The sequence below is a fragment of the Sus scrofa genome, chromosome 6 (genome assembly GCF_000003025.6).
Source record: "Sus scrofa isolate TJ Tabasco breed Duroc chromosome 6, Sscrofa11.1, whole genome shotgun sequence".
Taxonomy (NCBI): Eukaryota; Metazoa; Chordata; class Mammalia; order Artiodactyla; family Suidae; genus Sus; species Sus scrofa.
The window spans coordinates 1,616,814-1,634,560 of NC_010448.4; the positions used below are offsets into that span (position 1 = coordinate 1,616,814).

Here is a 17,747-nt window from a genome sequence, read left to right on the forward strand (position 1 = left end):
TGGCGACTGGCTTTTCTCTTTTTTCTGTGCGTTCTCTTGGCAGCATTATGAAGCAGATACTCAGTGAACACTCACCGTGTGCCTGTGGGGGAGGCTGGTTTCCTGCTGCGGCCCCTGCTGTCCAGCCACAAGTTTCCTGGTCTTTATCAAGGACTCTCAACGGTGTCCTAGGAAGGTGGGGCCCCTGCCAGCCAGGAAGGACTTTTTTTTAAAATTTTTTTGCTTTTTAGGGCCGCACCTGCCGCCTATGGAGGTTCCCAGGCCAGGGGTCCAATAGACACTCCAGCTGCTGGCCTACACCACAGCCACAGCAACGCAGGATCCGAGCTGACTCTGGGACCCACACCGCAGCTCATGGCAGACCCTTAACCCACTGAGCGAGGCCAGGTATGAACCTGCAACCCCGTGGCTCCTGGTCGGATTTGTTTCTGCTGCGCCCCCGGCGGGAACTCCAGGAAGCACTTCTAATGTCATGCACAGCAGTTGGCTGCTGGTTGTAGTGTCACTGAGCTGAGCCAAAACCTACTTTCTGGGAGGCTGGCCTTGGCGCCCGAGGCCGTACCCCCTGTACCCTGACGTCTTTGCAGCACTGCTCTTACCGGCTCATTGTGCGGGGATGGATTGAGGGTAAGAGTAAATGCATTACTGTATGGGGACACCCACGTGGTCGTCTCAGGCCTGCGGGTTATTTCCTGCTGAGAACCATCAAGGCCTTCAAAGGCCCCGGAAGAAACTGTGACTTCTCCCCCAGGGCCTGAAGCGGTTAGATAGAGGGCTGGTTCCGGGAACGGGCTGTCAGCAGCTGTCTGTCAAAAATACGCGCAGGTGTCTCGGGGAAGGAAGCGGAAGCTCGGCGGGGCCTGGAGAGCAGCGTTCCCCGCGGCCCATTGTCTCCGCAAACCTTTATTGACAAAACCTTCGCTTTTGCAGCTTTTCCCTCTCCCTGCGAATCACCGTCCTCCTCCTCCTCCAAGTCCCAACCACCACCCTCACCGGCTCTTGTGGCTTTAGCTGAAAATGGTGTTTAGGGTGAGGGTTTTGGCCTCGTGGGTGAGTCACTCAGCTCTTCCGGTCTCTATTCACCTTGATTCGTTTTGTCCTGTTAATCGGTCCCCTGCCGGTGTAATCACAGCCCAGCTGCTCCAAGGGGAGAGGACAGTTTCGAGAAGCCTTTTGTGTTGCCAGTACTCTGCCTCTGGGGCATCCTGGTCACCTGTGGAGGTGTTTCCTGGTTGGCTTTTTTTTTTCTTCCTTTTTTACAGCCACAGCCACAGCCACAACGGATCACCATCTGGGACCTTCACCATCTGGGACCTACACCGCAGCTTGCAGCAATGCTAGATCCTCAACCCACTGAGTGAGGCCAGGGATTGAACCCGCAACCTCCTGGAGACAATGCTGGGGACTTAGCCTGCTGAGCCACAGCCGGAGCTCCCATCTCCTGGTGAGTTGACATAAGATGTGGAGCATCGGCCTTACTTATAAAGCCACTAGTTAACTGAACTGTCGCAGAGAGAAGTCATTTGGGAGACTGGGCTGCAGACTTCTCCATGCCATGTCAGGGCCCTGAGCCTCGTCCCACCTGGGGGTCCTGGTGGCAGACAGCCTTGCATGTCACGGCAATTTCACCAGCGTCACGATGTGGCCTGGGTCCCGCTTCCACCCGTTCCCTGCAATAACCTACTTTGTGTTCTTGCTCTGAGCATTGATTGTGTTTCCAGGGCCCGTGGAGGCTGTATTCCCCTCTGCCCACCCCAGCCCTTCCTTCTCAGCCTGGAGCCAAAAACATTAAGGGAGGAAGAGGGGTCAGGGGAGGGAAAGAGAAAGAAAGAAAGAAGGAAGGAAGGGAGGCAGGGAGAGGTCCCATCGTGGCGCAGCAAAAACGAACCCGACTAGTATCCATGAGGATGCAGGTTCAATCCCTGGCCTCGCTCAGTGGGTTGAGGATCCAGCGTTGCCTTGAGTTGTGGTGCAGACGCGGCTCAGATCCCTAGTTGCTGTGGCTGTGGTGTGGACTGTGGGGTGACAGCTGCAGCTCTGATTTGACCCATAGCCTGGGAACGTCCATAACCCACAGCCCTAAAAAAAAAAGAAAGAAAGAAAGAAAGAAAGGAAGGGGTGGGGGAGGGAGAATGTTCTTCCCCAAATGTTTGACCTCTGCTGTCGCGCCCCCCCCCGGGGGGGGGAATTCAGGCTGGAGAAACACAGGAAGCGAGGCTTCAGATACCCCAGGCCCCCACATCGTTAGGTTACATATCTAAGGAAAAGCTTCCATGCCCCCCCCCCCCCCCCCGCGATCCTGGCATCTTTCCATGCCTAGAAAAGCACTAAAAGCACTGAGGTGTTTGTTCTTTGTGATGAGCGGGCATCTTTTTATGTTTGACCACATCACTAGCCCACAGCCCCAGGCCAGGGGTCCAACCCACGGCCCTGAGCCCCAGAAACACCTCTGATCCCTTGCGCCACCGTGGGAACTCCTCCCTTAAGTTTTGATTTTGAACCTGTGTGGTTCTTAGTCTTTGGGGATGAACAATCCATGGACAGGACATTATTGTACCGAAAATATTTGCACAAGCGAAACAGTCCCTCCCGACTGGACAAATGTTCTCCACGTTACATTGTGTCCTGCCGGGGGAGGGGGGGGTTATTCATAATTCATGAACATTTACAAATGATGCAACCTCTTTGTCCTGGGGATACACAGGTGAGTCAGACGCAGGCCAAGGGAGACTGGCCTCCAGGGGAGGGAGATACGGCAGGTGGATAAGGAGAGAGCCATGCTTTCCATCATGGACTCAGGACCATGAGAGGAACTGCGTTAATGGAAACATCTTGACTTTCTCAGAAATCAGATAACACGAATCTTATTTCTGGCATGTCTTTGAAATACTGGGCAACGCTTAGGCAGTCCTCCAGTCCAGTTTCTGAGTGACTCTCACAACGTCCGGCCCTCAGCTTTTGATGCAGAGGGCTCTGCTGCATTTCCCATGTTTTATATGAACTGCACCATTCACACACGTGGTCAAGAAGAGGAGGATGTGGCCAGCTCCGCGCCCAGAAGGCAGGTTTCAGAACCACATGTCCCTGAAGGGTTAACACCTGCGCTTCTCCAGATGGCCTCGGGTCAGAGCCCTGCAGAGCAGGTGGGAGAATGGCGCCTCTGGAGAATTAGGCTTATTTCTTTCTGGAGAATTAGGAGGTTTATTTTCAAAGCCGGGCATCTGGCATTTAAGAGGCTGCCAGGATGAATTCTGAGCCTGTGTTGCTGACTGTGAGATGACTGGGCTTGGAACCTGAGCTGGTTCCCGGGGGTCAGGCGGGATTAAAGGGCCAGATACTCAAAACAGTGATATTACAGGGATTTGAAAATCGACTTGCTGTAAGAGTCACCAAAATCTTTAATTATTTTGTCTGGGAGTTTTACCTTTTTAGTGTGTCAACTTTTTTTTTTTTTTTGGTCTTTTTTTAGGGCTGCACTTGTGGCACATGGAGGTTCCCAGGCTAGGGATCCAATCGGAGCTGTTGTTGTCAGCCTAGGCCACAGCCAGAGCAATGCCAGATCCAAGCTGTGTCTGCAACCTACACCACAGCCACAGCAGCACTGGATGCTTAACCCACTGAGCGAGGCTGGGGTTCGAACCCACAACCTCATGGTTCCTAATCCGATTCGTTTCTTCTGCACCATGAAGGGAACTGTATGAGTTTTGCCTTTTTGAAAACAAGTTTAACCTTAGGGACTGATTTCAGGTTTGGCATTCCGCATGCTGTCTGGGCTGGCGCCTCTGATCCCACCCCGGCCTGTGGGCAGCTGGCTTTGGGCTGCGTCTGGGGAGGTTGAGGGGAGTTAAGGCTGCGGGCTCTCAGGGCAGCAGGCAAGATCCTGGCGCCATCACAGCCCGCTCCCCACTCACTGTGCTGCGGAAGGTTCCTGGGTCGCAGTGACCGTACCCAGCACGGCTCTGTTTTTGTGCCATTTCCTGATCTATTGTCCAGGTTTTGGTGCTGCCCTGTCCCCATTTTTTTTGCATCTGATGTGACTTGAAGATCAACTTGTCCATGATGTCTCTGGAACAGGTAATAAAGAAGAAAGGAGAACAGCCAGAACGAAGGCGCCCCAGCCCTTGTGAGCCAAGCAGGTGAGTAAAACTACAACACAGATCTGTCCTCAAAACCGCTCAGCGGGAACTCGCCCTGCTGCGTGTGGCTGACTCTTTCATCACATGCGCTCGCATTTCCTGAGTTTTAAAAGTTAGCATTGGAGTTCCCACTGTGGCATTGTGGAAACGGATCTGACTAGGAACCATGAGGTTTTGGGTTCGATCCCTGGCCTCGCTCCGTGGGTTAAGGAGCCTGTGTTGCTGTGGGCTGTGGTGTAGGTGTTGGGGACGTGGCTCGGATCATCAGTGTCGGGAAATGAGACACGTGAACACGGGGAGATCTTGACAAGGCCCTTGACTTCTGCAGCAGGGCGCGGGGGCTCAAAAACTGCGCGCAAAGGCCCTCCCTGTTCATCCCTAACGCAGGGCATGCACCTGTCCCCTTCCCGCGGGTGAGGTCAGAGCACACATTCTTCCCCATGGGCTAATTTGAAACAAACTTGCCAGGAGAAGAGGTAATGAGGAGGGGGTTGCAGGAGAGCGTTTCAGCGGAAACCAGAGCAAGATGGAGTCACCAAGGTTTCCTCTGATAGAAAAGATGTGACGGTACTTCTCACGTGGGTCACGGACGTGGCTCGGATCTGGTGTTGCTGTGGCTGTGGTGTGGGGCCCTATTCGACCTGCAGCCTGGGAACCTCCATAGGCTGAGGGTGCGGCCCTAAAAAGCAAAAACAAACACAGAAGTTAGCATACATTAACGACGCACTGAAAAACACCATTTCAAGCCTGAAGTGGGCTGTCATATGGTGGATTGGGTTTTTTGGACCAGTCCTTCCATTTGAAACAACCTAAAAGTTACCCATGCTGGATAAATGTTGAAGGTTCTTTTAAAGGCATCGGAAAACTAACAAGACGTTAACGAATCACAAGGCAGGACCCTAATGGGAAGTACAAACAAAAAACCTGGGTAGAAGTTGGGTCCTGAGATGGCTTGTGCTTCTGGGCACAAGCTAATGGTGCCACGTATCATGTCATCTGAAGGCCTCAAAGGGCAGGGAGAAAGATCAGCTAGTGCCAGGCTGCCCCGAGGGGACCCAGGAGGGAAGTCCCTGCAGGTGAAGCCAAGATGCCGAGAGCTGTGCCTGGAGGATGAGGGTGCAGCAGAAATACATCTGCTGCCCAGAACCCCTGGATCCACCCTGAAGTCCCCCCAGCGCCCACCGAGCAGTGGGGAGGTGGGGGGGGGGAGGGAATCCCTTAGAAGCTCTAACCACGTCCTCGCTTTTCCCTGGAGGTGCAGCCTCAATTCGCATTACCTGGGTGAGAACGCTGAACCCTAACCACATGATACAGGGCCCCCAGAACTGTGTCCCTTTGGAGAAAGAATTCGGCCAAGAGGCTGAGTGTAGTGAGGCAAATAGGCGTTCATTTAGAGAGAAGACAGGTGTGGGAAGACACAGGCACAGGCAGGCTGGGGAGGCGGGCGTGTGGTGAGGGAGAAGAAAGCCAGAGACAGAGCAAGAGAGAGAGAGGGCACTGCGTGCTTTGGAGGTGGTTTAAATCACTTGTGTGGGGCAGTCCTTCCGGGCCTCCTCTGGCCTGTCACCTTGCCCTGCCCGGCTTTGGCCTGACTCAGGGCCCTGCCTGCACATCCTGCAGCCGGGACGGGATGGATTCTAGCACCAGGGTCTCGGGGAAGTTGACAGGAAGTCCTCTGGTCAGTGTACTCCTTTCTCTGACCCCGAGGGACCTTTCTGCGAGTGTATAGTTCCAGAGGTCTCCTCAACCTCAGCAATCAGAAACAGCGGGTCTCTCTCTTTTATCCAAGCAAGATGCAGGTTTTATCTTGAGGTTCTCTGTCCAGGGAACAGATTCCAGTTGCTTAGCCTGGGACCCATCTGTCTCCTGCTTCGGGTTGTCTGAAAAAACTTAAACACCGCTAATCCAGGCTCAGGGTGTCCTAAACACGCAGTGCCCGCGGTTAAGCAGAGGCCATTCCCATGGGGAGAAAGACGCTCCTGGTAAAATCTTTCAAAGGTTCTCACAAGCAGGTGGTTGAGGCTGTGAGGCGGTGCCACTGCAGCACAAACTGATAAGGACGCGTACTCTGTTTAGGGACAAGCCTGACAGCATCTGCAGGGAACTGAAAACTAGACACGTGGCCCAGCAGATGGGAAAAAGAAATCATTTCCTGGAGGCCCAGTGGTTAAGGACCTGGTGGTGTCACTGCTGTGGCACAGGTTCTATTCTTGACCGGGGAACTTCCCCATGCCACAGGTGTGGAAGAAAAAAAAAAAAGGAAGAAAGAGAAAAATACACATAACTTTGGGAGTTCCTGTTGTGGCTCAGCATTAAGGAACCCGACTAGCATCCATAAGGACTCGGGTTTGATCCCTGGCCTCGCTCAGTGGGTTAAGGATCCAGCATTGCCGTAAGCTGTGGCCGGAGACGCGGCTCAGATCCTGCATTGCTGTTGGCTGTGGTGGAGGCCGGCAGCTGCAGCTCTGATTCAACCCTTAGCCTGGGAACCTCCATATGCTGCAGGTGCGGCCCTATAGAGATTTTAAAAAAAGAAAAAGAGGAAAATTACTAATCCTTATCACACTTTAACCCCAAACAGGAGAAAATTTTGCTTTTTCAGTTACCATGGAGACCGGACGTACCCGTTCCCCTGAGCCGTCTGGAATACTGGACAAAAACGCACGAAACAAGGGTTCTGATGTCACCTCCCTCCTTCCCCTCATCCCATCCCTGTGCCTCCCTTCACTCCGTGAAGCCTTTGAAGAATGTCATCCTGTTCGTCTCGTTAGAACGAAACCTCCTCGAAGCTGGTGGCTGGGTCTTGTTCTGCGTCTCATGCGGCCCGGTACACGTTCGTTCCCAGGTTGTATCCAGTTAACGCTGTTAAGTGAAATGGGCATCAGCCAGTTCAAAACCAGGAACTCTCTTTTCAGCACAGAGAATCTCTCTCGCTCTTTTTCTTTTTTTTTGCTTTTTAGGGCCGCAATCACAGCACACGGAGGTTCCCAGGCTAGGGGTCTGATCGAAGCTACAGCTCCCAGCCTACGCCACAGCCACAGCCACGCCAGATATGAGCCACATCTGCGAACTGCACCACAGCTCACAGCAATGCCAGATCCTTAACCCACCGATTTGAGGCCAGGGATTGAACCTGCAACCTCATGGTTTCTAGTCAGATTCGTTTCCGATGCGCCACGATGGGAACTCCAAGAATCTCTTAAAATTTCTATTTTGGGAGTTCCCGTCGTGGCGCAGTGGTTAACGAATCCAACTAGGAACCATGAAGTTGCGGGATCGCTCCCTGCCCTTGCTCAGTGGGTTGACGATCTGGCGTTGCCGTGAGCTGAGGTGTAGGTCACAGACGCAGCTCGGATCCTGCGTTGCTGTGGCTCTGGCATAGGCTGGTGGCTACAGCTCCGATTAGACCCCTAGCCTGGGAACCTCCATATGCCGCGGGAGCGGCCCGAGAAATAGCAAAAAGACAAAAAAAAATTTTTTTTCTATTTTGCTTTTTACCTTTCCAAGCGTTTTTTTTTTCCCTGCTAAATTATTTTTCTCATCTCCATGCTTTTATTATTATTTTTAAAAATAGTTATTTCTCCAATACAATTTTCTTTCTACTGCACAGCATGGTGACCCACTTACACATATATGTACACATTCTATTTTCGCACGTTATCAGGCTCCGTCATAATCCAAGCGTTATTATTACACCTTATTCTCTCAAGAATTCTCTGTAGTAGGTGGGCAGGTATAATATTTTCACTTTCCGGGTGGGAATGCACAAAGTACCTTTGCTCCTGTACCACACTTGGGAGATAATCCCAATTACATGGATTATTTGCAGTGGGGGTAATTAGATTACATGCATGATTTTTTCTCTTCTGGTTTTCAGCTTGCAGGCAGCAGAGGGCGCGTGAACACACAAAAGACACAAAATTGATGATAGATTTAGGATTGTCCATTAAAGTTTCAACAGTGTGAATTTCACTAAAATTGGACCTTGTACTTAATCTTTTTCCTATTTTAGGAGTCTGATCTCATTTTAAATGTTCTGTTCTCCTTTCTCGGTAATGAGGGTTTCGACCTCACGTAAATCACCGTGACACATATAAATCCAAGAGCCTTCCAATTTGGCTTCAAAATTCTTTCAGATAATAAAAGTATTAAATCCTGTATCTACCAGATCCTTCCAAATCTCCTGTGGGGAACAACTCCCTCTCTCGCAGCTTGTAAGAGGCCAAGACTGTAATGCACTGCAGACAGATGTGCAGAGACTGAAGGGCCATTTTGTTTCAAGTGTGTCGCCTCCAGGTTACCCAAAATTCTCACAAAAATATAAAAGGGTCAAGCACGTTCTTAGCGTCGTATTGCACTGGAGGGAAAGGAACGCTTTCCAAGGGCCAAGAGGGAGGCTGTGGCCATTCGTAGCTCATTGCTGAAGGTGCTTATGTCTGCAGGCTCAGGAGCCAGGTTCCCATGAAATTCTGCTTGTCCTCTCTAATCTGCTTCTAGCTGGGTCTTTCTTCCATCTTCACAAATGTTTTCTCATTCTCCTACAATCAGTGCAGAGGTTGGCCGCATCCTGAATCCTTTTGTATCTTCCTTCCACCAACAGTTCTTCAATTTTTATTTTATTTTTCCTTAAAGACTGGATTTATGGACAAGGCTTGGAGTTGGCTGAAGAAGCATTCCTGTCTGGCTGCTCAGTGCTTAGCAAATTGATTGGATGAAGGCGATTTTCTTTTCTTTTTCTTTTTGATTTACTACTTTTTTTCTTTTTATGGCCACACCTGCAGCATATGAAATTCCCAGGCTAGGGGTCGAATCAGAGCTGCAGCTGCCATCCTACACCACAGCCACAGCAACGTCAAATCTGAGCACCACCTGGGACCTATGCTGCAGCGTGTGGCAACACTGGATCCTTAACCCACTGAGCGAGGCCAGGGATCGAACCTACACCTTAATGGATACTAGTTGGGTTCTTAACCCACCGAGCCACAACGGGAGCGCCTTTAAAAATTATAGTTGATTTACAATGTTGTGTTAATTTCTGCTGTATGGAGAAGTGATTCAGATATATCTTTACTTTTTTCCATTATGGTTTATTACAGGCTTTTGCATGTAGTTCCTTGTGCCAAACAGGAGGACCTTGCTGTTTATCCGTTCTACATACAATAGTTTGCATCTGCTAATCCCAAACTCCCACCACCCCCCTCCCCCTTGGTAAAAGGCATAAAGTGATTTAAGGTTGAGCCTTGCGGTGGTTCACCTACATAGTAGGAAAGGAGATAATTTCCTCATTTATGCTTTCCCTGTCACAATGTTCGTGCTTGTTCTTAATTTCTTCTTTTTCCTTAATTACAAGCCCAAAGATGACAGCTCAGCAAGGAGAGGCGTTTTTCACTCTGCTCTGTCTGAACTACAGCATTCCATGTCCTACATATGGCTTTTCCCATTTACCACGGTGTTTTGAGTTGAATCCTGGCAGGCGGTTTTGGGCTCTCAGCCTTGGAAAACAGCCCTTGGAGGGGGGTGTCATTAGCCCTGCCGCGTCGATGATGGAGAAACAAGTCCCCTAACACAGGACACTTGAAGACAGTCACCTAGAAGGCGGAGTGGCAGCGCTGTTTTTCTTGCTGAGCACAGCATCCTCACCCCTTAACAGTTACCTGGTGTTTTTGTTCTGTTTTGTTTTTACGTGGAGAAGCGAGTGCCTTCGCTTAGGGTCTGTGAATCCCAGAACCTATGAGCTTCTTCCGAGATGGCAGCCACAGCAATCACCAGATTTGCGTGAGGGTCCGCCGTGGACAAAACGCGGCTCATTCACTGAGTCAGCCAACTAGGTCACTTTGCAAGGGTTAACAACGCGCATAAATACAGTGAACACTGAAGCCGGCCTGCAGACGTGGCCGGGTCCCGGGAGACGGGAGAGGGCTGGGGGTGCGGGCGGAGGGGACGGGGTGGCGGCCCCGCGGCTTCTAGGCGGACGCCACCCACAGCCCGAAGCCATTTCCAAAAATCACGGAAGCATCCCTCCAGGGTACCAGGCCCGCCCACGCACCTGGAGGCGCATGCGCGCCTGACCGGAAGTGACGGCGTTCCACGCGCCGCCCCCAGAGCGTATTTCCGGCGCGCCTCCGGCCGCCCGCTCCTCAGCTACCGTCCCGGCGCGGCCCTGGCGCTTGTTCGCACCCGGCGAGATGGGCAAGAAGGGGAAGAAGGAGAAGAAGGGCCGCGGGGCGGAGAAGACGGCCGCCAAGATGGAGAAGAAGGTGTCCAAGCGCTCGCGGAAGGAGGAGGTGAGTGGGGCCGGCGGACAGGCCCCCGCGCGGGCCGCCCGGCTCCTCGGTTGGCCTCCTTCGTCCGCGGTCGCAGGCGTTGCCGGGCCGAACGGGCGCGCCTCTGTAAGCGTCAGTCCAAGTCTTTAAAAGTGGGTGGAAGATCCTCACGGCAGCCCTGAGCTGGGAGCGTCTGTGGAGGCAGCAGGTGGAACTGCGGGACGTTCCCTAACAGTTGCTGGCAACCCCCTTCCTCCTGTCTCTCCCTCCTCCTGAGCAGGATCAGCGGTGACCTTAGAGGCGAGCTTTCCGCTCCCTATTGATCCTTACTCTCGGGCTCCCTAACCTGGGGCGACTCACAGTGGTTAATGGGTGTTTGCTGTGTGTCAGGAGGGTGCTCTCACAACCAAGCCCGTTAGGGAGTTTTGCTAACAGGTGACACAGCTGTGCAGTGGCTTGGAGTTGTAATTGGACCAGACGTCCCTTATTCCAGAGTTCTTGGCCACATTCCCATACTCATGTCTTCCTAAGTCGCTCATGTCTCGCTTCCCTCACCTGTTCAGTAATGGGGTTGGGCGTTACCTCCCATTGTCTCCCATTGTTTCTCATCTGGGGGGCCAAGCGGGGTGGTCTTGGGGGACAGCTTGGAGTTCTGTCCAGCACAGAGCTCATGTCTCAGATACCTCATTGACTTTCACCCAGACCCCCCCTCCCCCCCTTTCAGTGTCCTCTTGAAGCCCCATGTCTTCCCCCTGCCCTGGAGACCTGCATCACGTGGGCTCCACGTGCTCTCCAGCGCTCTCCCTGCGTTCAGCCCCTCCAGCCACACCACCTTGAGGCTTCCTCTCAGATGCTTCCTGGCTGCCCTCGCCTGGTGGGCGTTAGTGTTCTCAGCACTGGGGCTGATAAAGCGGCCGGCTCTCCGGACCTGCTCTGTCCCTCACCTTCTTCCCACCTCAGTCTCATCTGCCCTTCACAGACAGATCGTGCATCCCTGGGGGTGGGGGGCCCTCATCCTGCCCTGCGCAGAAATCGTCATTGGCTTTAACTTCTAATTCTGTTTCTGCGCTTGTGAAATTGGAGACCTCCTCACACAGATAAGCTGCAGCTGATCCTTGCTGAGCCTCAGCCGTGCAGGTGTGTTCTAAGCAGGCAGACAAGTCTGGCTCCCTTGGAGCTTACATTTTGTTCTTGAGGTGGGAGGAAGGTGGAAACAAAACAAACAAAAGAACAGGGAAATACCAAACTCTGCTCTGCAGACAGCGAGGCAGGCTGGTGGGGCAGCCCAGGCCTGGGTTGCAGGGGGTGGATGGAGATGTTTGTGCAGAGTTGAGTGGGCTTGTCTGAGAGGAAGGCCCTGGCGGAGGGAGGAGAGAGCGCTTGGAAGGAGATACACACGTGCCGCGTTCTGGAAGCTTTGAGTATTTGCATGCATTTCAGGGGGAACAAGGTTTAATTCAGGGGCTGGGAAAGCTGACCCAGGCCCTTGGCCGCGTGCTACGGTTTAAGAAAACGTCTCACGTGTGACTGCCTGTCTGCCCGCAGGAAGACCTGGAAGCTCTCATAGCGCACTTCCAGACGCTGGATGCCAGGAGGACTCAGGTCGTGGAGACGCCCTGCTCCCCGCCGTCTCCCAGGTAGGCAGACGCGGACTCGGGCAGCGTCTGGCAGTTTTCTGGCTGATGTTGGAACACTGCTTCAAATAGATGCTGTGTTTTCAAAGTAAACGGGCCCGTGGGGCGTTTTCATCGTTAAGCCCCGCAGATCAGCTGCCACGAAACGTATTTTTCACTTCCGCTTCTGAAGAACATGGGAAGGAGGTTCCTCAGCTTTCTTGTCTCCAGAAACATGGAAGCAGGCCTCCCGGCACAGCCGCCCATCGTCAGGGAGACGGGGGTCGAGAGCCTCCACCTGGTGACCTCTGTGGCCTCCCAGTGAGCTTTCCCTTGGTGCTTAGGGTTGGTTTGTTTGTGGCTGCATCCACTCTGTGTGGGAATTCCTGGGCCAGGGATTGAACCTGTGCCATAGCAGGGACCCAAGGTGCCGGGTACTTAACCCACTGAGCCACCAGGGAACTCCAGTGCTTAGGTTTTTAAGGTGCCTGTCACAGGTGGGAAACTTAAAAATCATGATGGCTTTTTGCTACATTCAATCAAAATGCTTTTAAATTCTGACATGAAAAGTGTGACTGTGAAATGTGTATCGTCTCTAAGCTGTTTTAAATGAATTTGTAGTTTATGTGAGGAACTCCTGAGTCTTTTCTAGGATGTCAGACACTCGTGAAAGGAACAGGAATGAGCAGGCTGTGGTTTCCTTTTTTTTTTTTTTAAGGGCCGCACCTGGGGCATAAAGAAATTCCCGGGCTAGGGCTTGAATTGGAGCTGTAGGTGCCGGCCTACACCACAACCACACAGCTAGTCGGATTCTAAACCCACTGCGCCACAACAGGAATTCCCACGCAGGCTGTGGTTTTCATTGGCTTCTTTTTCCTCTTGTCCCCTCGGCTTCTGAATTCCAGTTCTCGTGTCATTCGATCCAGGGCTCTGTAGTTCTTACATCTGCTCCCAGCAGAATTGAGGCGAGACAGGAAGGGCACCAAGTTAGGCGCCTGGGGAGGCCGCATGACCCATAAAGGGAAGGCGTGTCTTTCTTAGAAGGGGAGGGGGGGTGCCCTCATGACATGAGCCTCCTGTCTGGTCTGAGACTCGTTTGCTTCATTTTCCCTGAGGCTTGAGTGGAGGCCCGGCTCCAGCATTGAACCCTGCCAGCCTCGCACGTGGGATGTAGTCGTCACCGCGTGGAGGTGGGGAGCAGGGTGACCAGCTCCGGAGGGGACACAGCTTTCCCTGCTCTGCGACGAGTACGTTGCGTGAGCAGTTGGGGGTTTTTTTGCCTGTTTGTCAGGTTATCATCCAAGCCGAGCATAACAGTCAGGCGTGGGGGGTGGACGTTTTCATTTGAGCCCAGTTTTTTGTTTTTGTTTTGTTTTTTGCTTTTTAGGGCTGCATCTGTGGTATGTCGAAGTTCCCAGGCTAGGGGTTGAATTATCAGCTGCAGCTGCCGGCCTCCGCCACAGCCACACCGGATCTGAGCCGATTCTGTGATCTACGCTCTGCCTCGCAGCAAGGCCGGATCCTTAATCCTCTGAGTGAGGCTGGGGATTGAACCCAAGTCTTCATGGATACTAGTAGGGTTCTTAACCCACGAGCCACAGCAGGAACTTGTCATTGGAGCTGTTGAAGAAGAAGATGAGATCTTTAAAGCCTTTTATGTACAACACCCCAGAGGGAATTCACTTGGAGTGAGGGGTGATTTTTTTTTTTTTTTAATGACATTTTTCTGAAGTATGTTGCCCAGAAAGCCAGGTGTAACGTCACTGTAATTCGAAACACGGCAGTTCCCTGGGTCGGCCAGGAAGGCCTCCTGACAAGGGAGCGGGGTTGGCGCTGCGTGGTGACAGGGTGCAGGCCTTTTGGTGGTGACCTCAGTGGCTTCACCTCCTTCCTCTGGGTCGGAGTGCAGGGACAGAGCCGGGGAAGGGAGTGGGTTCTGTACGGGTGCGTGTCCCCCCGTCTGGGCTCACAGGCCGTTTAACGGGGACACGGAGAGGAGGTGCTCGGTGGTATTGCAGCCCAGGGCGTGCTGTTTCCACACGGGCTTCTCTGCTGCAGAATCTCTCCTCCTGTAGAAGGGGTGTGTGCAGTACATCCCCAGCAGAAAAGCCATTTTCTGTCCGCTCACACTTCAGTGTTGAAACCCACCTCCCTTTGAGAAGCGTCCTTCGGAGTCAGTGTGGCGGACGGTGCCTTGGAAAATGCTGTTGGAGGGGATCCTGGAAGAAGGGTCTGTCCCCTCCCGGTCACCCTGCCCCTTGTTACTTCTGCCGAAATGGTCAGAATGCCCCTGCAGCCCTTAAGGCCACTCCCTTGTCCTCGCGCGTGAAGTAAGGAGAGAAGCGTTTGCATTTTCCAGGTGAAAGGGACTGGGGTGTACACTGAGGTGCGAAAACACTGGGCCTTTTAGGACGGGTCACATGGTGGTTTAAGAGGACAGGCCTGGTTGTGGCGCAGCGGAAACCAGTCCGACTGGGAACCGTGCGGTTGTGGGTTCAATCCCTGGCCTTGCTCAGTGGGTTAATGCTGGGAGCTGTGGTGTCGGTCGAAGATGCGGCTCTGATCCTGCGGTGCTGTGGTGCAGGCTGGCAGCTGTAGCTCTGATTTGGCACCTACCCTGGGAACCTCCACATGCCGTGGGTGTGACCCTAAAAAGCAAAAAAAAAAAAAAAAAAGGACAGACCTTTGAAATAGGACAGTTCTAGAGAATTTGGCACATAAGTAGGGCCACCGAGCCACGTCACTGCCTGATGATTTTTAGCTGGATGCTGTGCGAGAAGTCAGGCTGGACCCTCCCAGGTGTGCCTGACCGTGAGGCTGCTGTAACGGGGAGTGTCTCGGGCCCAGGCCCTTCTTGCACAGTCGGTACATCAGCGTCGTCCCTGGTGGTGAAGCCCTTGCTGCTAAGGAGACGGCTCTCAGTCGCGGCATCTGATGGTTGGGTTTTGTGTTGATCTGCGTTTGTCTCTTGCAGGTTAAATGCCTCACTCTCCGCGCATCCTGAGAAAGATGAGTTAATCCTTTTCGGAGGTGAATATTTCAATGGCCAAAAAGTAAAGTATATATTTTATTCTTTTCTCCAAGTTTTCATGGGTCTCAGTTAGAGGAAAATTAGTTGAAACCACTGGTATCAAGTATTCATTGGTCCTTTAATTGCCCCCTTGTGTGGCCTGCCTCCGCATGTCAGGGCGGGCCTGGGCCATGGTCCCTGATAGGCCCCCAGGATCGTTTCGGGACCTTTAGGGTCACCCCCCTCAGCACCTGTGTGAGGTGGGCCGGCATGCTGCGGTTCCCCCACGTGATGGGATTCAAAGGAGTTGGGAGAAGGGAAGGTGCTGATGAATCGTCCAGCCGGTGTTAACCCTGAGCCGCACAGAAAGCCCTGTGTCCGAGAGCTCTCTGCGAAGCACTTCCCGGGCGCGGTGCCGAGATGGTTGCTGTCTGGTGTCATCGTCCCAGAGGGTTCAGGGGCCTGGCCTTAGGAAGCACGTCCCCGGGGAGAGCTGGTGGTGGAGATGGCACTTCCGCTTGCTGTCGCCGTGTGGTGGCATCGTTCATGCCACTGACGGTCCTCCTCCTTCCTGCAGACGTTGCTGTACAACGAACTCTACACCTACAGCATCAGGAAGGACGCCTGGACCAAGGTTGACATCCCCAACCCACCTCCGAGGCGCTGTGCCCACCAGGTATGTGTCGGTGCCACCGTCAGCCTCCCCTCTTGTGGTGCGGAGGATTCTCGACAGGCTCTCAGAGCTGGCACGTGATGGGCAGCCTGCTGTGCAGAGGCTGGGCCCTGCACCCAGCCCTCACTCTCCCTCCGCCTTGGACGTGTTACGAGCTGCCCTGCCCTCAGCCGGCTCCTGTGAGACTGGGAGGAGCACCTCTGGCCGCGGGTGCTGTGAGGGCCCCGTGGATCTGTGCTGAACGCTCCTGCCCCGGAGCGAGAGGGGCTCCCACGGGCTCAGGCCCCTGACCGGGACGAGAATGACAACAGAAGGAGTGTGGTGTAAGCGCTTCCGAGGAATAACTATTGGAAGGAAATGAGTCGCGCCCAGGGCTGCTGAGGATGTAGCCAGGTCGGCGCTGCAGCTGGTTCAGCCCTCCCCTGCCAGCCCGTCTATCAGCCGATTTACCAGGGGAGGGTCTTGGTTTCACATTCGTAAGCCCCGTGAGGACAGGCACTGGTCTTGTTCATTTTTATAACCCACGACTTGGACCGGTGTAGGGGCTCCAAAGATAACGTGAAGGAGTGATACCTCGCCAGCCTCATCGAGATTGCAACACCCTCCACAGGGTGTGCTTCTCCTGGGTCTGTGCCCAGAAGTGGCCGCCTGATTGAAAGTGGGTCTGTGAGGGGACCTGCCTGCTTGGGCTGCGGAGACGTGCAGTCAGGTCTGGCAGGCACTTGCACTGGCTCATCCTCTCAAAAGAGGCACGCGCTGCTTTCCGGTTTAAAGGCTAGATCTTAGCCGTTCCTGTCGTGGCTCACTGGTAGCGAACATGACTAGGTTCTGTGAGGATGCAGCCTCGATCCCCGGCCTTGCTTGGTGGGTTGAAGGATTTGGCGTGCAGTGTAGGCCGAAGACGAGGCTTGGATCTGGGGGGGCTGGGGCTGTGGTGTAGGCTGGCAGCTGTAGCTCCATGTCAACCCCTAGCCTGGGAACTTCATATGCTGCACTTGCCACCCTAAAAAGAAAAAAAAAGAAAAAAAAACTAGATCTCGGTAAACTTCGGTGTTTTGTTTTGTTTTGTTTGCTTTTTAAGGGCCGTACCTACAGCATATGGAAGTTCCCAGGCTAGGAGTTTCATCGGAGCTGCAGCTGCCCGCCTACCCCACAGCCACAGCACTGTGGGCTCCGAGCTGCGTCTGTGACCTATACCATAGCTCATGGCAATGCAGGATCCTTAACCCACTGAGTGGGGCTAGGGATCGAACCCACATCCTTATGGATACTGGTTGGGTTCATTTCCACTGAGCTACAGTGGAAACCCTGTTTTGTGTTTTGATGGCAGCGCCCGTGGCATGTGGAAGTTCTTGGTCCCAGAGATCAAACCTGCGCCACAGTGACCTGAGCCAATGCAGTCAGGTTCTTAACCCACTGTACCACAGCGGGAACTCCTGTAAAATCAGTTTTAACTAATAGTAACCTTGATAAGATAAATGCTTGGAGAAATTTGGCACTGATGAGTGGTCTGAACCAGATTCCCTTCTTACCAGACTGCATTGCATTCCATTTGCTTAACATTTAAGAAATAGAAACCACTTGGAAATGATGCTTAGCTGGGATGAGATCAAAACCTTTAAGATCCTATTGTGAACTTCCAAAGTAGCCGTTTCATTCATTATTTTCTTAGCCAAGTATTTGTTTTTAACCATAAATTGTTAAGAATATTCAAACAGGGCAGATGATTTGAATTAAGTGTAATTTTATTAATTTATTATTTATTTATTTATTTATTTATTTATTTATTTATTTTGTCTTTTTGTTATTTCTTGGGCCACTCCCGCGGCATATGGAGGTTCCCAGGCTAGGGGTCGAATCAGAGCTGTAGCCACTGGCCTACGCCAGAGCCACAGCAACGCGGGATCCAAGCCGTGTCTGCAACCTACACCACAGCTCACGGCAACGCCAGATCCTTAACCCACTGAGCAAGGGCAGGGGTCGAACCCGCAACCTCATGGTTCCTAGTTGGATTTGTTAACCACTGCGCCACGATGGGAACTCCTTAAGTGT

The 17,747-nt window shown here is 52.9% G+C and overlaps 1 protein-coding gene and 1 long non-coding RNA gene across 4 annotated transcripts in view; both read left to right on the forward strand.

Moving 5' to 3' along the window:
• LOC110260891 lies at positions 249-6,924 on the forward strand. 3 transcript variants are annotated; one of them, XR_002344449.1, is made up of 4 exons: positions 413-627; positions 931-1,444; positions 4,075-4,136; positions 6,718-6,924. It is a non-coding gene; the product is annotated as an uncharacterized LOC110260891 (long non-coding RNA). The 3 variants fall into 3 exon arrangements; XR_002344448.1 differs by lacking the exon at positions 413-627 and adding an exon at positions 689-825; XR_002344447.1 differs by having other exon boundaries at positions 249-1,444.
• The window catches only part of KLHDC4 (kelch domain containing 4), a gene marked incomplete at its 5' end in the record, with an annotated part of 45,275 nt that continues 37,768 nt past the window's right edge, over positions 10,241-17,747 (forward strand). The window contains 4 exon segments of the mRNA NM_001243840.1: positions 10,241-10,420; positions 11,945-12,036; positions 14,987-15,065; positions 15,600-15,698. Of these exon segments, the coding sequence (NP_001230769.1) occupies positions 10,322-10,420; positions 11,945-12,036; positions 14,987-15,065; positions 15,600-15,698 (369 nt within the window).